Source organism: Calypte anna, chromosome 8 (genome assembly GCF_003957555.1).
Source record: "Calypte anna isolate BGI_N300 chromosome 8, bCalAnn1_v1.p, whole genome shotgun sequence".
In the NCBI taxonomy this organism is placed as follows: domain Eukaryota; kingdom Metazoa; phylum Chordata; class Aves; order Apodiformes; family Trochilidae; genus Calypte; species Calypte anna.
The window spans coordinates 21,577,367-21,602,688 of record NC_044254.1 but is presented as its reverse complement, the minus strand read 5'-3'; the positions used below and the strand labels follow the sequence as shown (position 1 = coordinate 21,602,688).

Below are 25,322 nucleotides of genomic sequence, written 5' to 3'. Positions count from 1 at the left end.
GAATGTGACATGGCACATTTTGGTTGACTTTCATGGAAAGTGACTCCCTACCACAAAAGATCCCACAGGGTTTGCTGTACCTACAAACAGTCAAGGCCTGAGTCTCATGTCTCCTCTGCAGGAGAAAACCTTAGCAGCCAAGCATGGTAAGGATACTGCTGGAATTCTAAGTTGAAATGATCCGCAGAGCTCTAGGGATTACAGACAGGCTTGAGACACAAAGGCAAAACTGCACTTTCAAATTAATTACTTGCCTTTTGGTTTCTTTGAGAACAAAAGTCCCTCCTCTTTGTGGAGTTCACTAAAATAAATAAATAAATAAATAATAATAAAAACAAAACACAAAAATCAGAACAAAGCATCTTAGATCTAGCGAAAATGTTCCTCTAACAGAGGACTACAGCACACGCAACAGCTTTTAACCACCCATTTTTCTTTTTTTTTTTTCAAATGCATCATCCTGTAGAAACAGCACCATCTGCAGGATTTGATTTAAGGAGCACCATCTGCCGCTCAGCAGAACATCTTCCAGGCATCTGAAAAGGATTTCCTGAGTTCAGCCAGGGAAATCTGAGCAGCCATGGGCATCTGGGCGATAACATAAGGACTGCAATGCTTCACGGCACTCTGGCACAGCACAGAGGGGTTTCAAGAGAGAGTCTGAATTTGAGGCTTTTGTGAGTTTGTGAGGGTCTTCTCACTGAGGGCTTTTGGTAGTGACAGCAGCACTTGTGAGGAGTCATGAGCAGTGGACACGCTGCACAGGGCATGCATTTCTTGTCACCTGTCCCATGTGTCAGACAGCACTCAGCTGGCTATTTGGCAAATAACATGTTAGGAGCCCTTTAAATTAGAACTGAAGATAATTTTAATTCCTTCACTGCAATGGCCGGTCATTCTCAGTGTTAGTTAATCAAAAGTCTCCTCATTTCATGGAATTTCACACTGCCAAATGTACTTTCAGACTTATTCTTGAAAATCTGCATCTTGGTTTGATAAATGCACAATAGTGTACGGCAGGATTAGCTCCATATTGTACATATTCTGCCTGGTTCCAGAAGAAAGATGCAGTGCCCTCTTCTGGAGACAGAACCATTCAACCACATTTAATAAAGTCCAGGACAGGCCTTCAGGGCAAAATTAGCAGTTCCAGCAACGCGATTTTCTGTCTGTAAATTTAACACTATGGCGTGAAATCCTAGTACTGGCCAAGTGTCTAACAGCTGACATCAGCCAGCGCCTGAGCCACTGGCATTTAGGAGAGTTCTAAGCCTTTTACTCACAGGCCACTTCCGATGAATAAAACGTCAGTGCGAGAGGGGTCTGGTTTCTTTTACTGATTCATCAGTGAAAGAAAAATCTCAACACATATTAGCCTAGCTTAAAATTTATACCATGTTATATCAGCATGAGTCCGAATGTGTGTGCTTGCAGAAACCTTATTTTTCTATCTAGATCTACGCTTTCTATGGGTATTTTTTTAAGGACGGTTTGGAACGTAATTTTACCACTCTACTGTCAAGAATGAAATGCTGATGAAAGATAAACCAATGGTCCTCAGAGAGTACCATGATTCAGATTCCTTCTAGAAGCACATTTCAAAGTTATTACAGTGAAATGCAGAATCATGAGAAAAGCCTCATGAGAGGCCATGGCCATTGTAACTGTGAGCAGATATATTTTTCTTTTCCAGTCTCAGAGTAAATAGATACCGAAGCATTCCAAGAGGCTCTCAAGTTGTTTTTAGAACAGTTGTGGAAAACTCAGAAGGGATGCTTTTCTCTCAGAATCAGTGCCAGCTCTGCCAGAGCCAGTGACCTTGTGCATGTAATTCGGTATCTGATGCTCACCCCTCAGTGCTCAGGCATGCAGTGACTCAGTGAATTACACAGACTGAGAAGCTTGCCCTGCCTCAGGATCACTGCTGACCCCAGTGCACTGTGATGAGACATCCATGCTGGAAGGAAGGAGGCCCAAATATGGGATGACACTAAAAAGGGAGAGCACGGGCTGGTCAGTGCTGGCTCTGATGCCACAGTCCTTGAGGTAACATGAGGCAGTTCCTCTCTATTCCCAATCTCTGGGGTTCCCCCAGGCACATGGCAGCTCTGCTTTCTCCCCAACACTGCCATGTTTCTCTCTCACAAAAACTTAAGGTTAAGGCAGCCAGGAATCCAGCTTGCAAAACCAGACCTGAGGTGAACACGACTGGGGCAGGAGATGGGGAAGGCAGCCAAGAAGGTGACAGCACACTTGCCATTCACCTGTTACCACAGAACCAGGCACAGTGAACCAACCTAGCAGGGAACCAGCTTTAACCACACCACAGAAACCTCCTCAGAGAGCAGGCAGCGAGCTCAGGGTGCGGTGCCAGAGGTGCCCGTGATGGTTCCACCGAGCCAAGTGACCAGACACACAGACAAAGGACCAGACAACCATACCACAACCAGCACAGAGCCACCTCCTCCTCCCGCTGAGGGAGAAGGGTGCTGAGCACACAAGACACATCCACAGACTCTTCTTCTACAGAGCCACCTCAGACAAGCGACCACCCCTCCCTCCCACCAGCCCCTGCTGATGCCACACACAGACACACATCCCCCATCTCCGGCCACCGCACATGCGCGCCGGGCGGACAGCGCAGGGAGAGGGTCGCGCATGCGCCAGCGCTGCCCCTCGGGTCGGCGGGGAGGGGCGGGAGGGGGGCGGGCGCTGCCACCTCCGTGAGCGCTATGGCGTGTGCCGCGGCGGCCAAGGGCGGCGGGAGCTCCTTTTCTGACCGGCACGCCCGCCTCCTCCTGGCCCAGATCAACCGGCTGCGGGCCGGGCAGAGCTTTTGCGATGTGCGGCTGGAGGTGGGCCCGGAGGCGTTCGCCGTGCACCGCTTGGTGCTGGCGGCAAGCAGCCCTTACTTCGCGGCGCTCTTCGCGGGTGGCATGAAGGAGTCCGGGCGGGATGTGGTGAGGATCGCGGGTGTCGAGGCGGACACCTTCCACACGCTCCTCGACTTCATCTACACAGGTAACGGGGGGAGGCGGGGACGATGTCCCGGCGGTTGGGACGGGGTGACGGTGTCCCGACGGCCGCAGTCCGGAGCTGTCGTGTCCCCGCAGGGGTGGTGAGCATCGGGGAGCACAACGTGCAGGAGCTGATCGTCGCCGCCGACATGCTGCAGCTCACCGAGGTGGTGGAGCTTTGCTGCGAGTTCCTGAAGGGGCAGATCGACCCTTTGAACTGCATCGGCCTCTTCCAGTTCTCCGAGCAGATCGCCTGTCACGACTTGATGGAGTTCACCGAGAGTTACATCCACGCACACTTCCTGGAGGTGCAGAGCGGGGAGGAGTTCCTGGCCTTGACAAAAGAGCAGCTGGTTAAGATCTTGCGAAGTGAGGACCTCAGCATCGAGGACGAGTACCAGGTGTTCATAGCGGCAATGCAATGGATTTTGAAGGATGTGGGGAAAAGGAAGAAATACGTCGTAGAAGTACTGGAGCCTGTTCGATTCCCTCTGCTACCAGCACAAAGGCTGCTAAAATACATAGAAAGTAAGTGAAAGAGGGGAAGAAACAGCATCAGACGTTTGGATTTGATCAAGTGGTATGTCATTCAGTTACTGGATTTTGATGGAGTTCTTAAAAATAATAGCATGATGACTGAAAAGATTATCCAGACAAGTTCTCCTCTTTAGCAAATGAGCACAGCTTACTTTAAAAACATGCTTGTGAAAAAATCTTAAAGAATTAGGCAATGTTGACTTGTCTTCTGTTTTAGGGGAAGCTAGTAACTTTTCTACAACAGTTGCTTGTCTGTAGTTTTTCACTGTGCCTTTTTTCATTTGCTTTTTTCCTCCAGGTATTCCGGATTTCAGCCTTCGGGTGGCCCTACAAACTCTTTTGAAAGAATATTGTGAAGTCTGTAAATCTCCCAAAGACAACAAGGTCAGCAGTTTTCTGCAAGCTTCTAAAGGTCGTCCCCGGAGGAAAGCCAGGAAGTACCTTTATGCAGTAGGTTAGAATGTGGCTGTTTGAACCTTCTAAAACAAATGATAGAATATCTCATAATACAGCACTGAAGGAGATACTGGATTTATTATTTTTTTTTTAATGAAAAGGTATAAAGATAGCAAAATCTTTATCTGGTTGAGTTACCATGTTAGCTGCTTTCCTCTTACAATTGCACAGAGGGGCAGCATTCATGTTTCAGGTCATTAGGAGTGGCATTCAAAGACTAGATTTGCCTTTTAGAAATTATTTTCCTTGTGTAGAAATCTGCAAATCAGGAGTTGGCTTGGGTAGAAATCTGCAAATCAGCAGAGGATTTGCCCATGGTTCACTGCTGGAATGGTGTATGCAAATTCATAGCACTCCTTGTTCTTCTCAAAGCTGAACTTTTCTCTGTCCAGAATATTCTAGTTCATATGATTGGATATTTGGGATTTCAAGTTTTCAGCAAAGCTGCAGCTTTGTATTGGAAGAGAATGTTCTTGTTTCAGCCCAGGAGAAGTCATAGTGACTCAGATAGCAAAGGCTGTGGGGTGATTTATGTGTTTTATTAAGAACACCAATGGTCATATTTGTTGTGTTGTGAAATGATCAGCTCAGGCACAAGTTCCAAGGTTCTCAAGGTATTACCATCCTTTCTTCTGTGATGGAGAAACAATGCTACTTTGAAAAGGACAATTCCTACTAGAAGTAGCTGATGCCTGTTACTTTAATTTGTGATTTAGATATAGGAACGTGGGGATGAGCAGGAAGCTCTTACTCAGCCTCGATCTTTCCACTTACTTTCTAGGTGGGTACACTCGACTGCAAGGAGGACGCTGGAGTGACAGTAGAGCCCTCAGCTGTGTGGAGAGATTTGATACCTTCAGCCACTACTGGACCACAGTGTCATCTCTCCACCAAGCCCGAAGTGGGCTGGGTGTGGCTGTGGTGGGAGGAATGGTCTATGCCATTGGAGGTAGCAACTGAAACATGTTTTCTATGTTACGTGGATACTAGAGGACTCAGGATGGAAATTTTTAAAATTAGTCTTCCTGTAAATAGTTCTAGGGCACCCAAAAGCAGTTAACTTTTAGATAAAGAACCAATTGAATTAGGGTTCCTTGGTTCTCTGCCGTCACAGCTCTGTGAATGCCCATTTGGATTCCTATGCTGGACATTTTTTAACAAAGCTTCTCTCCCCTCATGGTACAGCAATTCACACTTAAGCATATGGACATAAAAAGATGTTCTAAAAGGTGCTGGGTGTTCTGCAGACCTTGTGTACCAACACTGATAGCATTTCTTCTCTAGGGAGAAGCCCATAGCATAAAAGGCAGTAGTACAGGACAGACCACTTGTGATCTGCCTGCCTGGAAAGGCTTATTATATTTGTTTGTACAAGGATGTGACAGGTTACTTGCCCATCATTAAAGAATGCATACCTATGTTTTTGTCACTGCAAAATGCATTCTTTGGTCTTGACAACCCCGTCAGTTGTGCTGCAGAGTAAACTGTGTGTAGCCCTGTGGTTGTTCACCCCTCTGATTTAAATTTTGGTATCCCAAGTTTCAGGTTTGAAATAATTTTTGGAGCCAGGTTGTGAATAAGGTTGGATAAAGTTATTGGGATCCAATAACAGCTCCTTGAACCAGTGCCCAAGACTTCAACTTTTAGAGAAGTTCAAGAATTTTGGATAGGTGGCCTGAAAAAAAGATTTTTCATCACCAAGTGGTTCTTAGGTCTTTTTTCTGGCTGGAGCAGAGTGGGAAATACCTTTGGTAACCTATTCCTGGTCAAAATGAGAACAGGAAGTAACAGGCATCTTGTGAGGGAGCTTGATCTCCTGAGACATGGAGACATTTTTAAGACCCAGGAGGCTTGGATAAACACCAGAGCTTCTGGGTGACCATACAAACAGCTATTTTGGGGTCCGGCTTCCACCAGTTACATTTCCCACACAACATTCAATTTTTAAACCCAATATTTAAATCTCAATAATGTCTCGGGGAACTGTTGATGAAAGCTGTTTCTAGTATTGATTCAGTTGTGGGTATAAACGAAGTTTTTGCTACTTTGGCCACTTGACTAGCAAAAAGAAAGATCCTGTGTTAAAATGTTGTCTGACCTGGAAGAAACTGAGCAATGATTCTTTATCTAGAGTGCCAAACATTGTGTTTCTCCTGTCTCTGCTCTTGTTCTTATTATGCAGGTGAGGACAACTCGATGATTTTTGACTGTACAGAATGTTATGATCCTGTTACTAAGCAGTGGACCACTGTGGCTTCCATGAACCATCCCCGTTGTGGACTAGGAGTGTGCACATGCTATGGTGCTATCTATGCTTTGGGTAATCTTTGGATTCTTCCTTTCTTAATCTTAAAGGTGTTAATTCATGGAACTTGCAGAATTATTTGATCTTAAATATTGCATCTTGGTGTTGCAGATTTGCAAACAAAAAAAAAAGGTTTAGACAAGCATTAGTATACCACATCTTTGTGAATTAGTTATTGTTCATTTATAACTTATTTCTGTTGTAAACTGTATACTGGTTCAGATTTATTTTGTCCTGGAACAGTGCACCATGTCTGAAAATGCAGCTAACACAAAGCTTCATGTCAGTAAATTCTTTCTTGTGTTTGCTGTTATATTGGCAGGAGGCTGGGTTGGAGCAGAGATTGGCAACACAGTTGAAAGGTTTGATCCTGAAGAAAATAGTTGGGATGTCGTGGGAAACATGCCTGTGCCCCGGCACTGCTTTGGGTGCTGTGAAATGCAAGGTGAGTATTGTTAAATTTGTATCCATAAACAAAAGATGAAGTGGATTTTGAAGCACTATGTTTCAGTCCTTAATTTTTACTTTTGCCTTGTTCTGTGCTATCAGTTGCACATGCTTGTGCCTTGCTTACTTGTCCATCTAGTACCATATTTAATTCTGCAGAACTCACTATAAATTTCTCTCTGTCTTTTGCCTTTTATCTCCTGAAAACAGTTTTTATGTGGCTGCCTGGAGCGTCTTTTAACAGTTGAATATCTTTCCTGATACTGCTTTTATAACCTTCCATATTTGTGCTTGCAGATGTTTCTTTGTGACAATCTGAAGACTTGCCACAAGTTATTTTAATACCCGCTTCAAGACTTCATCTATAAATGTGTTTATTATGTATTTGATCCAGGCCTGGTCGGCAGTTGCAGCCTCTTGGATTACCTCCCCTGCACTTGATTAATTTTTGCTTTCATCTGAGCTTCTACTGCTTGAGCCACAATTTACTGATTTGAAAGATTTATGTATGCTACTATCCAACAAATGGAGGATTTTTATGTAGCATTCTTAACCAGGCTTAATCTTCTTACCCGTTCCTAACCAGGCTGAAACTTGTATTATGACAAACATTTTCTGTCTTTCTAACCTTTGTATTATGAAACCTAACAGAGGAGAAACTGTTTCTACAGGTTTAATTTATGTTGTTGGTGGTATCAGCAACGAAGGAGTAGAGCTCCGTTCTGTTGAAGTCTACGACCCAATATCCAAACGTTGGTCTGAGCTTGCTCCAATGGGCACCCGAAGAGCATATCTTGGTGTGGCTGCTCTCAATGATTGTATCTATGCTGTTGGAGGCTGGAATGAATCTCAGGATGCACTTGCTACTGTAGAAAGATACTCCTTTGAAGAGGTATGGTCAAGTCCCTTCCCTTAATAAATGTAGATAGCATCAGCTTTGTGTAAGATTCTATAGAGGTAGCCTGCTTCCTTTCTTTAAAAAATTTGAAATTCCATTTCCTTTGCTCTTCTGGTTTTTAATGTGAGTGAACCAAAGCTTCATGACCCCAGGGGGTGTTTGCCCAAACCAGTCTGTAGAATCTTGCCATCTGACTCAGTGGAGTGCTTTTGGTAAACTGAAAGCTAACCAGTACAAATGTTGCATAGATACTGCTTTTGGTACATACTTGTCAGGGTTTAATACAGGAGGGGGAGGGAGCAGAATAGATTCCCTGCCTGCAATAGAATGGTCAGTAATCTGACTAGAGAGGGAAAAAAATAATCCCTGGAAAAAGTTAGAGTTGCCCTTTGTTGCAAAGGTTGAGGATCTTTTTTTCTGCATTAAAATGTATCAATGTTTCAGATTAGAAAAAATCTCTTTGAACACTTGATTTTTTAAAAATCATATTCAGAAGCTTCTTCCGAAATGTTACTGCTCATGTATCTATGCTGCTCTTTGGAACAGCAGCTAGTGTTAAAAGCAGAATGCAGCCCAGTGTGCCTTGCTGTTTCACATTTGGAATTGAATCTAATTTCCCTTATTTTCCCTCTCTGACACTGTACCATGCTCTGTTTTGGAGACGGATTGCATCTTGTAGTGACTGAAGAAAGGGAGGGGTGTTCTGTACAGAATGTACGTGGTCTTTTCTGTAGTAACCAGAATGATTTGGACCACTTTTGGAAGTACTGCCATTCCAGTCTTGATAATCCTCTTGATGCTGTACCATATTTAAGCATGTGCAGCATATGTGTAGTGTTCTTTGCATGTTTCAGTTTTCAAGCAAGCATTAAAAGTTACTTTATCAGAACTGAGGCTTGCCCTAAAACTACTTGTTGACTATTTCACCTTCCCATTAGGAAAAGTGGGTTGAAGTTGCACCGATGAAGATACCAAGAGCTGGTGTCTGTGTCGTGGCTGTGAACGGATTTCTCTATGCCTCAGGAGGCCGAGCTCCCAGTCATGATTTTGCTGCTCCAGTAACCTCTGACTCTGTTGAAGTTTACAACCCCCATATGGACAGTTGGACTGAAATTGCCAACATGATAACCAGCCGTTGTGAAGGAGGTGTAGCTGTGCTGTGATACACAAAGGAGAAAACCCATCCAAGGGATGGGTAAATCTGTCTCCTCAGCTCTGTAGTTTCATTCACCAGAAACCTCCTCTAACACAGGACCACAGTAGAGGTGGTGGGGAACTAGATCAGAGGGCTTTTCCTGAGGAAAAATTATTAAACCCTTTGCCCTTCAAAGTAAATTGGCTTATCCAGTGTCTCTCTCAGGAAGTATTCTGTTAAGAGCAGGAATGCCTCTTACAGCTGGATTAAGCTCACTGAAATGAAAGGCAAATTTGCCCTGTAGAATTCTCAAATCATTCCAGTGCATTAGAAACATTACTCATACTGTTAACTGCCTAGGGTGCACCAAAAGCTAGCATCTTCTGCTGGCCTTACAATCTGGAAGGAGGCTGCTATAGACAGCTAGGAGTTAACTGTAGATAAGAGCAGATGAGCGACTTGGTTGTCATCAGTTGTCCTTTTCTGTCAGAAAACAAGAAAGAGAAGGTAACAGATGGGAAAGACTTGATGCCTCTACTGAAGACCTTATGCATTTGAGACTCTTCTCCTGATGGATGTGATAGGCATTTAATATGAAGTGGATACTTACTTTCTGGCCACACCACTAACTTGGATGGTGAGTGGCTAAGAATTTCCTGTTCTGGAAGTTTATTCTCACAGTTCTAATGATTCATTCCACTTCAGCACAGGATTTTCTTCAGTGGTACCAGTGACAACAGTAGAGCTCCTTTTTATGTAAGCTTTGATGAATTTTAAATGGAAATGCTATTCATTAGATTATCTGTCTTTTTTATACTAAGACCAGTCCTAAACATACAGGGAAAGCCTTTTGCCTTTCTTTTCCCCGCAGTTAAATGCATGACAGATACTAAGACTTGGCATTGGAATTCTTCAAGTTACACACATTCATCTTTTTCTGCATCTTGTATCTTCCCAATTTGAGCCAATGGAAATTTTTGTGATAGAATGAGCTGCATTCAGCATAAAAGTGACACTCTGAAGTGTCTAGTCTTAAGGAGTTTGTATTTAGCTTGGATAAACTTAGCAGAACAATACTACTAGGAGTTGGGAGTTATTTTTAGATTCATCAGATAATTAACATACTTGAAGTTGCTTTTTGCACAATTTGATTGCATTTTCTGCACAGCTGCAGATGATTTAGATGAAGTCTGAAATAAGGCTGCTTGAACTTTGATAGACAGTATTATTCTAGAACACAAAACCACAACTGGAATGTCACAGAACAGGAAGCCTGCACAGTAGAGACAAAGGAGCATTCATGCTGTCTAGGTCAATATCCCCTGTGTACAATTAACAAATTAATACACTAATAAAAGCCTCCAAGGTGTGTGTTACAGATACCTGAAGAATCTTGGTCTTACATTCTAACATCAGCCTGGGAGATTGCCAGGCTAAAGCATGTGAGATGATGGAGGATTTGTTAATCTCTCTGTTCTATAAGTTTGTGTGTGCTTTTACTTTGAAATGATTTCTTGTGTGTGTGAACTAATGTTTATTCTGTCTTTCCCCTCCACCAAAGTTTTAAGTTTGTTTTAAACTTTTTTAATAATAAAACGTATTTTCAGAACCATCTGTGGGATGCTGTTGAATGGGGTGCTTTCCTGTGATAATGAGTTGTGTCACTGCCCCTTTCATATAATAGGTCTTATTTTTTTATGCGTGGAAACCCTAATTCTCAGGAGAGCACTGGGAAAGGTTGGTTATAAATGTTGACTAATTAAAAAGTGTAGTAAAATACTTGTATATTTATCTTCTCAGTGTAAAATCATTGACTTCTTGGAAGTCTGGCTGCCTTCCCAGCTCTGCAGCCCACTGATCTCTGGGATCAAGAGAGGTACCATTTCTCAGGCTTTCTTCTCTACATGTCAGGATCCCTTGTGAACCATTTAAGCAGCATTACATTGGAACCACTTTAGTTTGGGAACTATGAGTTTACTTCTGACCTCTACCTGAAAACTTTCTGGCTTAGTGGAGCCTGAGGAAGTCTGCTGCTGTATGAAATTGCCTCTCCAGTTTTTGTGGTTGGTTCTGTCATGGTGGAATGAAAACTTTGAAGTCAGTTGATGATGGCCTCTGATACTCGGGGCCTCTTTCCCTGATGAAGCCAAAGGCTGGACCTATTTTAGAAAAAAAACATTCCATCTAAATAAGAATTAAAAACATTTTCACTCACAAACTAGATATTATTTCCATTACATTCAGAGAGCACCAAGATATATTCCTCTTTCAGAGGTATGATGCTATTAACATGTAAAGGTTAACAGGTTATGAAAGTGAGGGGTTTATGTACATAGTTGCTATTTCAGCAGTACCACGTTAGAATATGGATCTATCTTTAGGATAGGCAGCTTCTTAAATATCTTCTTTGCAGAATGAACAAGTAACAAGTTTTAAGTTCAAGTATGTGCTTTATTCTATGTAGAACAACAATGAAGAACAGTGTTTTAAGAGGACTATCTAAACTGGTCCTAAAACTGTGTGGATGTCACTTTGAGCTTTATTCTCCCATCTTATGCTGTACTTAAGGAATACTTAAGATTAAAAGCCTGCAGGATATGTGCCCACATTCAGGTTCATAGATTGAGGTAGCTGAGGCTAGAAAAGAAAAGCTATGTGACTTCCATAGTATCACTGTCCCCTAAATGACTTTAGTACAAAGAGCATTTGTTCCTGAATTGTTTTCAATGACTGCTCCATCCTGGAGGCTTTGCAGGCTGTAAGTCCATTTGTACCTAACCCAGGTACTCCAATAAAACCAGTGTTGAAGAAGATACAAACTATTTTCAATCCCATTATGGGATCCCCTAGTGCAAACAACTGAGTCCTTGTGTCATATTCTACATTATCCATGTGTTGTACCATTTTACAGTACTTTATGGATATTTTGCATATAACTTCCTTGGCTGTGCAGCCCTAGGCCCAAACAAAACCTAGAAACAGATGGCCAAAATATAATTTTTTATTTAAGTTATCTGGAGGAGGAAGCTGACCTCCTGTCTCCTGTGACATCTGGTCAAGGATGCTGAGCTTTTCTCACCCCACCTAGCAGCTGAATGAAATACAGTGAGTGCTGATCTTGGTTTGCCACTGCAAAGAAACCTTGTCTGACTTGCACTTCATCACAGCATTCTCAGCATCTTCTCAGCTGAAATACTGAAAGTTTTTTCTTTTTTGCATTCCCACAACATGGGAACTGAAGATGTGTGTAACCTTTGCATAATTCTCCGCTGTTTCTTTAAACACTGATCTAGAAAACACCACAGTTAAATCAGATTCTTTAATCATTCAGCATAGAGCAATTCACACCCATGTCATTTAAATCTCCATTTTGAATTGACATGATAGTAACATCTCATTCCACTGTGATGGTTCTTCTGTGGGTAAGGACACTCACACCTGCCTTGGACAGCACTGGTATTTACACTCAATCCCTATTAAACTTGCTAAGTTGTTTATTTTGAGAACAAGCATCTTGATCACTGCTATCTTATGACTTGCACAAATAAGTCTTCATTTCCAATGGAACTCAGTATAAAAACCCTACTGGCAGGTAAGTGGCTTTTGCCCCTGGATCTATTATTTTGTGCTCATCCATTCATCTCTGCTGTCACTTAGCTGTGCCTCTAAACCAGTCTTCAATACTGCAGTAGCTAATAGTGATAACACCATCACCACTGTTCCTACTACCCTCAGCACTTTAAACCACTTAGGATAAGGAGGAAGAAGGGAAACATCATAATGCAGTGCTATTCCCAGGGCTATTACTAGCATTACTGCACCAGAAGTGATATCTTTTAAAAACAAGGCTTGACAGGCAAGCAGAGGAGGAATTGTACTGTTAGCCAGGTTCAACCAGTCTGGCTTGGCTGGGCTGCTTTCTGGGAGAGCAAATCCCCACCTTATTCCTCCCAGGAAAGAGACTGTTGCAGCACCATATGTAATCTGAGCAAATGCCATCTCTGGGTAGTAGGTGCCTTGGATGGCCATGGCCAGTGGGACAGCAACAAATGGAATTAGTCCTGTGAGGCTTAAGTAAAGGGCTGGCCTTGGAGACTCCTTTAGTGACTCTGCACTTCGTTTCAATATGCCAGGGTCCTTGGTTTCAGATTCTTTGGGGGTTTTCTTCTTGAAGAAGGGAAGAGAGGTGTGAAAAGCCTGGAGCTTGGTTGCAGACACTGATGCTGTGTTGAGGCTTGGAGATCTTGAGAGAAGACAAACATCTCTCTGCAGACAGAGGCTGAGAGAGGAGCAAGTTGTCTTATTCTTCCCATACAGCAGCAGTCTGGGACCAGTTACCTTACGGAGCTGCAATTACAAAACTTGTTCTGAACACAAGAATGGATCTGAAGTTACCTGAACTACCTAGGAAATACAGTACCAAGCAGTTCTCTCTGTCAGGTCACATCACAGTTGCACTTTTTCCCAGCTTGCAGTTGTTTCTAATTTAACTAAGCTATCTGGTGCAGCTTTCTCAAGCTCTCTGATAAAGAGCATTCAGGCTCTGCACAGTCAATAACCAAATCTTACTCACCACAAAGGGTTTCTACACCCACCTATCCTTCCACTCACACAGACATTCATTAGGCATTTTTTCTTTTCAAAGTTAATACAAAATGATTACAGAACAAAGACAAGGTCACCCCAGACACTAGCTACTACCACTTCATCACTCTACCAAAAACAGAGAAAGAGAAAAGATATTTGGGCTGTTAAATCCGACCTGATAAAAGAAATTATTTAGCTTTGGTTATAAGCTGCTGTAGAAACTAGGAATTCTCTCAGAAAAGCTAAGGAATGAGAACAGCTGCTTAAATTTGAAAGTAACTTTTTTTTTTTCAGTGCTCCAGTCATACCTCTTATTAGTGTTCTTTTAAAGAAATATAAATAGGGAAGAAGGCTTTAAAAACTTACTTTGAAAGGTGTATGAAAGCAGCATCGTTGTATGAGAGGAAACATACTTGCTTTATCAAGGCCCTAAAACAGAAAAATTCAGAATGTTTGAGACTGATGAACAGCTGAATTTGTCACAGTGAAGTCACAGTCTGGACTTGTTTAAATATATATCTATATTTAAATACACATCTATATCTATACACATCTATATTTTATATTAAATACGCATCTATATTTAAATACACATCTACAGGACTCTCCCATCTGATAAAGACAAACGTTTTATGTTATCCATCTCATTTACCCACTACAGCATATCCTGCTTCTGGTGGCTCTATGAACTCTTAAGTTCCTGAAGTTCTAAGGTTTAATAACTCTTACAGGAACAATTTCTAACTGAAGAGCTAAGTATCAAGCAATACCCACCCTTTTTTGGATCATCTCCTTTCCACGGGCTAAATGTCTGCACGCAGATGATAAACGACCCATTCATCACCCCTGGAAAAAAACATCCTGAACGAAAAAGGAGCGAAAAGCCCAACACTCACCGGGAAGGGGAAGCAGCTCAACACTGAGCTTCACTCCCCAGGTCAGGGTCCTGCAGTCCCGAGGGCGGCTTCGGGCGCTGAAAGCCCCAGGCGAGAAGGGGGAGAGGAGACACTTCGTGTCCGGGACAGTCGCAGGCCCGGGCTGGGCCCCGACCAGGGCGGCACCACTGCCCCTTCCCGCCGCTTCCGGTGTCCCGAAAAGCGCTCCGGCGACTCCCAGCGCTCAGCGGTGCGTGTCCGGGCGGGAACAGAGGTGGGCCGTCTCGTTCCGCAGGGCCGAGGAAGCGCCTAGATGTGCGTGGCACCCACCAGGGCGGCCCCGGTCCCCGGCGTGTTTGAGGTGAAAAGCCGCGCTTCTTCTTCTGCCGCTGCGGCCGGGCTGCCAGAGCGGCGACAAGGGCCACTGCTGCCCGCGGGGTTGCTGCGCGGGACGGAGTGGGGGCGATCCTGCTTTCTGGGTTCCGGGAATTCCGCAGAGGGCGAGCCTCGCTCACGCGGAAAGAAGCGGCGGGCTGGCGGGGAAAAAAAAACAAAACCCAAAAAACACTACAAATCCCAGCATGCCCCGCGGCGCAGGGCCCGCCAGATCGCGGCGCCTGAGGGGCGCACGGCCTTCTGGGAAGCGTAGTGTCCAGGTGAGGAGGGCGGTGCGCGCTGCTGCTCTGATTGGTGCGGCGCCCCCCGGCCTGGGCGGCGGTGGGGAGAGCTCCGCGTGGCCGCCGGGGGAGCCAGGTGGGCGTGTCCCTTCCGCCTCCTCAGCCCCGCCCCACGCTTTCGCAGGCCCCGCCCCCTCCGGCCCCCGGCCGGGCAGGGCCGGGCAGCCATTTTGGGCAGAGCTTTGTTATGGTTCTGGGGCCGCAGGAGGCAGCGAGAGGGGCCTGGCCGGTGAGTGCGGCTCCCACACCCCCTTCTCCCGGCGCCCCGCCGCGCCTTCCCGCGCAGCCCCATCGTCCCTCACCCTGGGACCCGGCCCTCCGCTCTCCGCCGGCTCTGCGGCCTCGGAGCGGCCCGGGATCGGCCTCTCGCCAGGCCGGGAGCCCGCTGGCGGCGGCGGCGGGGGGCGGTGCGGCCGCCCGGGGGGTCCCTCCGCCCTCGGCCCCACCGCGCACTCACCCCCGTCCCTCGGCTGCGGCGGGCCCGCGCGGAACCTGATCCCGCGGGCGGCAGCGAGGGGCACCCTGCGGGGCAGGGCCGCCGGGCCGGGCCGGGGGAGGGCGGTTGGGGCCGAGGCTCCTCGTTTATTGTTTCCTGCTTAGCCGGAAAGTTCCCGGCGCTTGACACTGCTGGAGCGCTGCCGCTCCGGCTTTCGCCCGGAGTTTAGCCTTGTCCTGTCATCAGGCGGGCCGGTGGCGGGGAGACGGGGGGGGCGGGTTGGAGGAAGGACGGACCGGAACGCTGCGTTCCGCCGGGGTGAAGTCCCCGCGGGGCCGGCCCGTCCGCGGGGTTTCCTGCGGGGCGGACGAGACCGGGTTCGGGGGGAAGGAGGGAGGGAGGGGACTCGGCTGCTCGCTGTTTTGATGTCGAAGTGGAAACGAAACCGGGTGAGCCGTGCTGCCTCGGGCCGCTTCCCTGCGCCGCGGTGGGGTTTACGGCCGCTCTTTCCGGCAGCCCCCGGCGGGAGGGGGCGGTCGGTCGGCGCCGAGCAGTGACACGTGTGCGGCGGGCAGCCGGGCCCGAGCTGCCCCTGCCCGGTGCCGGCCCCTCGTCTGGGAAACTTGTCAGGTGCCGGTCGTTATCTGTACGCACAAGAGCAGAGCCTGGCCCGAGTGTGAGGCGGCTTTTTTTTTTTTTTTTTTTTTTCCGTCGTGGAAGTTGTTTCTGCGTGTCTGGGGTGGTTTATGCCTTGTTGGCCTGAGGTCTTAACTTCAATGGCTGCAGCTGGACCTGGTCAGAACAGCCTAGTGTTGCAAAGATCCATTTAAGACTTTAAATTGAATTCGGTTTAGTAATGAGCCGTTTTGGAACGATTTTAGAGCTTTTAGTGGGTGTCTGCACAAATTAGGAGTTTTTAAACAGCTTCAGAGGAGCAGTCGCTATTTACATCCTCGTAAGTAATGGTAGAATAGTTCAAAATCATTGCTTAAAAACCTTTTTATATTAACATGACCAGGTAATTCGGCCTTCCTTTCCCCGCCCCCGAGGTCTGAGTGACACAGGGGTTAGTAATGTTGATAATACTCTGAAGCGTTGCAAGTGACTGAACAAAGTAGGGAAAGAGCAGAGGGGGGATATGGAGATGAGAAAACAAGCAGAAATAACTGAAGAGCCATCGAAGCTGAGTTTACTGGAGAGTTGACATTGCTTCTATAAAAATGTTAGGTGGTTATGAAAAAAGCTTATGCAAATGTTACTTCATGAATGAATATGGCTGGTATTTCAGTGAAAGGTTCCCCGTGCTCATCCATTTGGAGACCGGTATTTCAAACTTCCAGTGTCTGAGTCAGGAAGGAAACAGGTGTAGAGCAGAGGTAGGAAGAAATAAAATGGCCTTGTTTGAGAAGAGCAGTTTTCCCCCTTGCATTCTTTCTGATTACTTCTAAAGAAAAGTACCTTAACTTTATTAAGTTTAATATTGAGAATAGAAAAGCTTCATGTAATACTTCCCTTTTTTTTTTTTACTTTTGTTTTTTTTGTTACAACTGTTTGTAGTGAAGTGCAGCCTCTGTCTTATATTTGTTTTCTGGTTGTAATCCTATGTGACACACAAGTTTCTATTGCATATATCGTATTAGGACTTAAAATAAAAATATGCAAGGAACAGATGGTATTTAAAAAGTCCTTTTTTTTCTACGGATGCCTCAAAAATAAGAGGAGCAGAATGCAGATGTGACACAACAAATCAAGTGGAAGTGCAGTCTTTTGGAATTGTTAGGAAAAATACTTTGAGAACATTTGGTTGGGTATAGCCACCTTGTCTCACAGATGTGGTTCCTTTGTATGTAGTGTTATTGCCTTCTGAAATTCAAGAGCTGTGGGATACTTTTCTTTAATACAGAAAAATACTGTGGTTGGTTGGATCTGTGAATTTCTTCAGGAACATGAGGTGTCAGATAATGCAGTCCTTGTCTTTACTAAGTGAACAAAAATTACTGGCTCAAGATTTAAAGATGGTTTCTTTAATTTAATTTCAGTGTTACCAGATGTTCAAAGTTAGTTGTGTAGCTGCTGAATTGACTTAATTGTGAAGTGTACTTCAGGGCATGCTTTGTTTGTCTGTATGACCGGGTTGGAAAAGGGCTGGCTGTGTTCAGTAGAGCTAAAACAGAAGGCACCTCACTTCAGTAAGGTGCTGGCTGCTCTTGCATGGATACAGGGTTTTTTTCTTATGGCTTTGTGAAAACACAACGACAGGGGGATTGTTGCTGTAACTTACAGGGAAAGGTCATAGTTACTGAATTTTGCATTTGGTGAGGGGGAGTATATACCAGGAAGTCTGGGTTTTTAAAGTTTTGTGTTAATGTATTTGTAGAGGCAGGAGTGGTTTAGATTTTGTTCTGCTAACACAGCAATGTGAGGAGACATTTTACTGTCACTCACGTAGTGACCAGGATACCAACTAAATCAGATGTGGCTTTTGTTTCAGCAAGAGTAATTGAAGTGCATGTTCTCTTTACTTGTCACGTTTGATGAAAAGCAGTGAAGTTGGCAGAAACATGGTCCTGCTTAGAATACTTCATGGATGCCAGGATGTTGTTAACTTTTGTTCTGTAAGTTAATATGTTCCTGTGAAAATGTGCCAGACTTTAATGAGTTACTGTATGGTCAGAAGATAAATTTACATTTTGGGGAGTGGATTTAAGTAAAGATTGATCGTGGCTAAGTGTCCTCCTCCCCATACATGTATGTGCAAACACTGTGCAGACCTAAAAAGTCTGGGTGAGACGAGGCCATTAACATGACAGTAAATGAGAAGGGACATGTTGGTTAAATTAATCATACACATTAGTGATCAGGCTGTATCACTCCAAACTCAGTTAAATGTGTGCTAACTACTTCAGTTCCTGCCTTCTCTCTAGCTGGCTTTCAGAGGGATCAAAAGAAGAATTCTAGTAGTTTGTGACACCTCTGTAGTTAAACAGCAAAAAGACTTTGGAAAGTGTTGGTGTATGCACTTCCATAAAATGACTAATCTCAAATAGTTGCACTTCCAAGGTCTGGCTTAACAAAAATCCTTTGAACCAGTGCATCCAAACATAACTGTGGTTTTCTGCAATAAGTGATACTCAGAAACAAATATTTTGCAGCGTGTGACCTTGTACCTCAGTGACCATGTTCAGCAGGAGCTAGTAAAGTTCTAGGGTTTGCAGTCATTCTAGAAAAAAATGTCTTTGCTTTTTTTTTTTTTTTTCTTCTTTAAATCTTCTGAACTCTTCCATTTTGGTGTTTTCATAGTCTTATCCTCCACCCTGGACGGAGCATCACAGCTTCATGGTGTGATGTTGGTGGCTCTTAAGAGGCAAAGGGGGGTGTGTGTGTGTGTGTGTGTATAATGTTGTCTAAATGCATGTCCTTGGCTTTAGGAATCCCCTTTTTCCAATAGAGGAAGAAATGAAGAAATTTAAAGTAATTTTTCTTGGATCAGTTTTATTTTCAGTTTCTGTTCTAGGTTGAGGTGGATAATCAGTGGCAGGGTGGATAGTGGTATGGTCAGGGATTACTGGCAATGGGGATGGAGGTTTAGTGTGGCAGGGGCTGTCTTACTGGATATCCTGTGACTCTAATAGGGCAGTTGCAACATACAGAGCACGTGGCAGTGATTGTCAGTCTCTTGGAATTTTGTCATCTTCAGTTGTGTTGAAAAATTAACTTGTAAATAAAGGACTGAGGCTGCCATGGAAGTATATGGTATAATTCTGGGCAAAGAAACTATGAGTATTCACAAAGTTGCTGGTGTATTTGTATGGTGAAGATGACAACAGGTCTCTAGCCTTTCGGCAGTCTTTTGCCATTGAGTTGCATCACCCATCATCCAGGGATTAATCAGGATTCATGTGAGGTGGTCTGAAAAGACTTTTGATACTAATCTTAAAAAAAAAAACCAAAAAACAACTTAGCAAGGGAACTGTCTCACCCTGAAAAGGTTACATATGTCACAGTCTTGACTGGTAGTTGGGGAAAAGTGTCTTTCATCTGTGAACTCTTGTTCAGTTAAAGTTGTTAGGTTAATGATGACTTTAATGTCTTCAGGTTGGTTGGGCCTTATGGAATGTATCCCACAGTATTTAGGAAGCATAGAGTTTGCAGGGGTGAAAAAAGTTCCAAAATACTGAAAAGTATAGAGTAGCACTGGCCCTCAACATCCAGAAAAAAATGCAAGACTTGGTTATGTTCAAGGGAGGGGTGTTTGCATCATGAAATCTGTCCTGGGTCACCTACTGTTTGGTGTTTTGAAATCAAAAGCATTGATTTCAGCCATTTTGGTGTAGATGGGTTCAAATTACTGTGTTTAGGAGTATGCTACCTTACACAGACAGGTTATCAGCTGGCTAGGCTGTGGGAGAGTATCTAGGGGTTGTAGTGATTTCTGAAGTATAGTGAGTCAGCACTATCACTTCCATGAAAATTCACTTGTCATACTGGAAAATATACAAGAGCATTGTAAATCAATTAACGAACCAGTTTTTTCATTCTGCTTAAGAGTGGTAGCTAAAAGTATCTTGTCCAGTTTGTGATACTGTTAACTTTGAAAAAGTCATGGCTGGGTAACATCTGTAAGGATAACTAAGTCCATGAAGTAGAGAACCTCTGAGTGAGGATTGGGGAAAATAAAAGGATCATTACATCATCTAGAATGATTTTATACAACTTATGTTTCATCATGCATCAGCAGGTGATCTATAAAGCAGCTTACAAAAATTACCTGCAGGTATAACTAGGAGCCAGCTCTGTCATCTTGTCACTGCCTGCAAGCTGTCATGCTTGGTAGGTGGGTCATATCAGTTTTTTTCATCACCAGTGCTTTGAACTTAAAAGCTTGTAGCTTCAACAGTAAAATTGGAGTAGTTGGGGGTGCTCTTGTTTGTTTGCTTGTCTTAGAAAAACAAATGAACAAAACCATTACTATATTTGATCTCAGAATACATTATTATATCCTTTTTCTGATGTCAAACAGTGCTAGGATACAGGGTGGTCTATGGGACTTCCTCCCCTGACACCACCACCCCACCCCCAAAAGAAAACAAAACAACCCTGCTACCTTCTAAGGTTGCCTTTCAGTTAGGGAATACTGAAGTAAGTGCTGGTCTGGATAAAAGAAGTTGTAAAAGGTATCTGCAAGGAGAAGCTAGCCAGCCTGCTGTATCAGTCATGAATAAAACAAGTAGTTAAGGGTTGAAATTGCAGTAGAATATATTTAGGTTAGGCATTAGGTGCAGGACTGACTTTCAAGCTGTAAGAATAACGAAAACAGATTGTAGAGATACGCTGGAGAATTCTGGCATGCTAATCTCTTTTGATTTGCAGATTCCCAAAAAATATTCCAGTGGAGATATGAATAGCTGCATAATGAATTCCAGTCTGCTGATAGCAAACTCGTTTCTCTGATACTTTTTGAGACGTCTTAGCATTCCTTTTTGGACCCCTGCAGCTCACTGTACAAATTGGTGGAGAAAGGTGTTGCTTAGTTTATATTCAAAGACATCTGATGGGAGAGGGTAGAGCTAAAGTTCTTTAAACCTTAGGATAAAGGGTTGAACCCCCCCAAAAAATTTTTAAAGTCCAGAATTCCCTAGTTTACTGCAGGACACTAAGGAAGAAAAATGACATCATTTAACTCTTGCCCTGTACAGTGTACTTGCAAAATAAAAGCATAATAATTATCTGCAGGATCTAAAGGCAAAGCTTAGACCAGCTGGACAACACCTTGTCCATAGCTCCTTGCTTTGTTTTATCTTTAAGAGTTTAACAGAGTAGGTTGTAGAGACAGCTCTCTACTGAACATCCAAAGAGGATGGATCTGCCAGCTGCAGCAAATCATTAGATCACAGGGTTAGGGGTCAATTCCACTTTTTTTTTTTTTTTTTCTTAAACGAAGACCAAACAAGTTGAATATTTATTATCTTTTGCAGTTTGTTTTGTATGTAGGGGACTTGGTGTTAAATTGAATTGTCTTCAGTGACTTTTCCGCATTGATGTTTGATAATACTTTCTTAGAGAAAGTGCTGAAAATTTTAAACTAGTAGAATGAAAAACATAGGGAATGTAAACTTCAGAAACTGTAGTGCAGGTGTTGTACACATGCTGAAAAGTGCTGAGTGAACATGTCTGTGTCGTGTCCTAGTCACAGACAAATGTGAAGTTTGTTCATAATGTCCTGGTCTTGAGGTAAAATGGTTTGGAAATAATCCAAGTGGAGTGAGGAGCAGAGGGGGTGTCATTAGACCCTGTGTCTTGGCCTGTTATCTTGGGCAAGAAGTACCTGTAACTGGAATGTTCCACCCTTCCCAGTTTGTAGGGCTGGGATAATGTTATACATAACATTCTTTAAAATAATAGTTTATTTCTGAATGTCTTCTGTTTAATTTGTTGACTCTCAATTCTATATGTAAGGGACATGCCTTCTAGTCTCTTACCCTTCATCTGGAATGCAGATCTGTACTTCCCTGTACTTGATTTATAGTCTCTGCTGCCTTGACATAAATATTTGATAAATAGTCTGGTTGTGTTTGGTGATCTTTTCCAAAGGAAATACTTTTTTCTTAACTCCAAATGGAATATATTTAAATGTAAATGTGCTATTGTAGTGATAGTAACCCTGGTAAAATACTGAGTTATAAAATACTCAAAGTGGGAATCACACATCCCTTTTTTTTTATGAAGGTACTGGAGAACTACTTGCTTCACTTCTGCTTAGGCTTAGTCTACATCTCTGGAAGACAGGTAGGCAGGAGGTATGTAGTATGCAGCAGGGATAAGCCAGTAATTACATATTTGCAATTCTTTCCTTATGATGGGGAACACTGTCCTGCTGTATGCTACCGAGCAGTAAAGTGACTGTGTCCAATAAGGCATTGGGCAGACCATATAGATAGGCTTTTTATTGCTATTTCACTTACTCTGTCACAAGGTTTTGGGGAGGATAGTGGTACCTCTGAAGGCAGCCATGTTGAGGTGGTGTGCTTTCTAAGGCTCAGGGCAGAATAGAGCCTTATCTTGACCTCAGATACTTTTGAAAGGTCTGTGGATCAAAGTGCACTGCAAAACAGATGTTTGATTTTGTTCCCTTTGAGAGTGAAAAGGACCTTTGGATTTGATTCAAATTAGCAAAATATATTCTCCAGAGTCAAAATACCTGATGTCAAAATGCTAATGCCAGCTTGAAGTTCAGAACATTGTTCACATTTAAAGCCTAATACTATTCAAAACATGGGTTTTTTTGTTTTGTATCCATAAATACACTTGGTTAATAGAGGTATATACAATCCCTGCAGCAGGGTGGAACAGTGAGCAGGTTTTAATATTTCAGATGAGTACCACAGTTCCCTAATATGTGCAATACTAAAGACTGTTAAAGCCACATTGGAGGGAAGTGGAATCTTAAACAGCACAGGAGAGTGGCATAAGGAGTGATAGTATTGCCAGTGGCTGTAGGAATAAAACATTCAGGAGTAATTGTTGGCATAATATCTAGACAGTGTGTGCTGTCCCTATTCTTTGCTTTTAAGGAGTTGAACCTTTTAGATTTTACATGTTTAAATTGGTCCTCAAAGTAAACTCCTTAAAACCCACGGGAAAGGTTCAGTTGTAATGTATCACACTTGCTGGCAGAGCTTCAGAGCCTTATCATTTTACACAGGCCTCTGCGCAGGTTCCCCAGATGCTGCCTTACCCAAAAGGTGCTCGGGGCTTTTGTGTTAAATACAGCTTGCTTCCAAAGACAAGCTTGCTGGCTTTGGGGTCTGTGATCTCCTGAACTTGATACAGTTGACCCAGTAGTGATGTAGTGGTAACCTTCCTGGCAGAAGCTTGAATCAGCTGGGGCTGGAAGGGAAGGCATCCATCAATTAGCAGCATTGCTAAGGGTAGGGTTTTTTGGTTTGGTTTGGGTTTTTTTGTTTGTTTGTGTTTGGTTTTGGTTTTGTTTGTTCTGTTTTTCAATTACAATTTTTGATTTGATTTTTCTTTGTTACATCACAGTATTAGTAGTCACTTTTGTCTGTGATTTGGTTGCAGTACTTGTGTATACCTTTGGAACTTTCGTTGTTAAATAAATCATCTCCTTGCCCACTGCATTCTAGATGTGGGTATGTATTCACAAAATCAAGCTGTTAAAGCATTGCAAGGTATGTGGTTGGCTGGGTGTGTATATTTGTTCCTGAAATTTTGAAGGAGGTAAGATTCAGGTCAGTGTGACCCTAGAGAAATGGAAAGTAGGTAAATGGACACACTGTTTGTGAAGCCCTACTGCTCCAAGTGCCAGTGGGAGGACTGTCCATAGAGAAAAGTGTTTTAGAGTATAGGTATGTCCACATTCATCTTTCTTAACCTGTTTTCAGTTCACTGAAGTCAAAAGTGGTTTGCACAAGTGGTCAGATATGTAAAAGTTACTATGATTTTCCCCCACCTCCAGCCTGTTACTCTGGAAAAACTTTGCACGGACAAGCATCTGGCATGTTTTCATCTTGGAATATATAGATTTTCAGTGCTGTTTCTAGAAAAAAAAGTTCTAATGATTCTGCAAGATAGCTTCATTTGCTTTAAACTCAAAAATCAAGGTGTTTATCTTTCAGTAATAGCTGTTTTTTAGAAGAACTTTTAATATCTGTCTGTATCTGGGAAGATTTTTGTTTGGTACATGATTAACATTTTAATCTATCATTTTGTGTTTTAATGGGCTTATGTTCCCCGAACTTCATAAAATCCTGCACAACCAATGCTTTGCGTTTTTAGAAGTTGGAGTTTTCAGCATACGAGTTAAACGATGTTTTCCACAGTATTCTTAATTAAAAGAACTGCCCTTTATATTTGAATAACCATTTTGGGGGTCTGGCAGTGTGATATGGAAAGAAACCAAGTAATGATGACAGGTGTGTGTTGTAGTTATGCTGGTGCATAATACCTCAGGTGTGTGAGCTACTCTTAAAACTACCAGTTGTACGTGCCAATCTGGAACACCTACACTTGTCCTTTCAAGAGGCAGCTGTATTTCAGTCATGTAGACAGACTGAAGGTGTGTCTAGACAATTGTATTAATGAAAGCTTAAAGCAAAACGAAAGTAAGCTTGTTTTGTAGATATTTCATGTAGGTGAACATGCCATTAACTGTAAATAAACATTCTCAACTTTAGAACATGCAGCTCGGCAGTTGTTACAACTCTTGGAGTGGTTTTGCAGCACTTGTATCTTCTGTAGTAAGGCCTAATAATGCATGTTGAAGTAAGGTTTATAATTCAGTTCTTTTAAAGGACTGTGCACCTAAATATGATTATCTTAATGCAGTAAAATATTTCTATTAAGACCTAGCCGTGTTCTGCTTTTTTGGAAGATAGGATAATGGCATTTCACGTGTGACTTTTTTTGCTATCTTTAAGGAAATCATTAGTGTGTTTTTGACTCCTCCTCAGTTAGGCTCCAGGCTGTGACTCCCTGTTTCTGTCAATGTGTTAGGTGAATTGAAAGTTCCTAGAGACCATATCTTAGTGAATGTGTATGGTATTGAATTTTTTATCATAAACTACCATATACCTGTTAAACAGCACCACTCTGAAGAGTAACCAGTTGGAAGAGTCTGTTTGATTAAACTTTATATCTGCTTGATTTAAAAACTTTAAAATTTAGAGTTATACAGAAAGAAAACTGATGAGGGGAGCAAATTCTCTTCTGCCTTATGCATTCATTAAATTGTCCACTTAATTTTCCTGAATGCTTTTGCAACCCAGCTGCCAGCTGGTATTTAGGAATATTACTGAAATCCCAACTGACTTGGCTAGTTAAAAAAGCAATCTTTACTTTTTTCAAATAAATGTATTCTATTTGGAGAAATACATAGAAATGTAGTGAAGTGAGCTGAAATTGTGGCAGGGATAGATGTTGTTCCTTTGACCTT

The 25,322-nt window shown here is 43.1% G+C and overlaps 3 protein-coding genes across 5 annotated transcripts in view; 2 read left to right on the top strand and 1 right to left on the bottom strand.

The window, feature by feature from the left end:
* The first annotated feature begins 2,636 nt into the window (after nucleotides 1-2,636).
* IPP (intracisternal A particle-promoted polypeptide) lies at nucleotides 2,637-10,493 on the top strand. Of its 2 annotated transcripts, none has more exons than XM_030455651.1 (8): nucleotides 2,637-3,021; nucleotides 3,114-3,545; nucleotides 3,853-4,008; nucleotides 4,792-4,959; nucleotides 6,193-6,330; nucleotides 6,638-6,760; nucleotides 7,434-7,654; nucleotides 8,599-10,493. In XM_030455651.1, the coding sequence occupies exons 1-8, from the start codon at nucleotides 2,733-2,735 to the stop codon at nucleotides 8,821-8,823; spliced, it is 1,752 nt and encodes a 583-aa protein (XP_030311511.1). In that variant the 5' UTR covers nucleotides 2,637-2,732; the 3' UTR covers nucleotides 8,824-10,493. The 2 variants fall into 2 exon arrangements, with proteins under 2 accessions (XP_030311511.1, XP_030311510.1); XM_030455650.1 differs by having other exon boundaries at nucleotides 2,724-3,021; nucleotides 3,090-3,545.
* Nucleotides 10,494-11,778: 1,285 nt separating this feature from the next.
* TMEM69 (transmembrane protein 69) lies at nucleotides 11,779-14,458 on the bottom strand. 2 transcript variants are annotated; one of them, XM_008490909.2, is made up of 3 exons: nucleotides 14,279-14,458; nucleotides 13,749-13,811; nucleotides 11,779-13,142 (listed from the first exon to the last, which is right to left on the bottom strand). In XM_008490909.2, exons 2-3 carry the CDS (start codon nucleotides 13,791-13,793, stop codon nucleotides 12,414-12,416), a joined length of 774 nt encoding a protein of 257 aa, XP_008489131.1. In that variant the 5' UTR covers nucleotides 13,794-13,811; nucleotides 14,279-14,458; the 3' UTR covers nucleotides 11,779-12,413. The 2 variants fall into 2 exon arrangements, with proteins under 2 accessions (XP_008489131.1, XP_030310670.1); XM_030454810.1 differs by lacking the exon at nucleotides 14,279-14,458 and adding an exon at nucleotides 14,157-14,253.
* Nucleotides 14,459-15,063: 605 nt separating this feature from the next.
* Nucleotides 15,064-25,322, top strand: part of GPBP1L1 (GC-rich promoter binding protein 1 like 1) — a 30,615-nt gene continuing 20,356 nt past the window's right edge. Inside the window, exon 1 of the mRNA XM_030454809.1 lies at nucleotides 15,064-15,163. The gene's annotated coding sequence lies outside the window, so the exon portion shown is untranslated. The remainder of the gene's footprint in view (nucleotides 15,164-25,322) is intronic.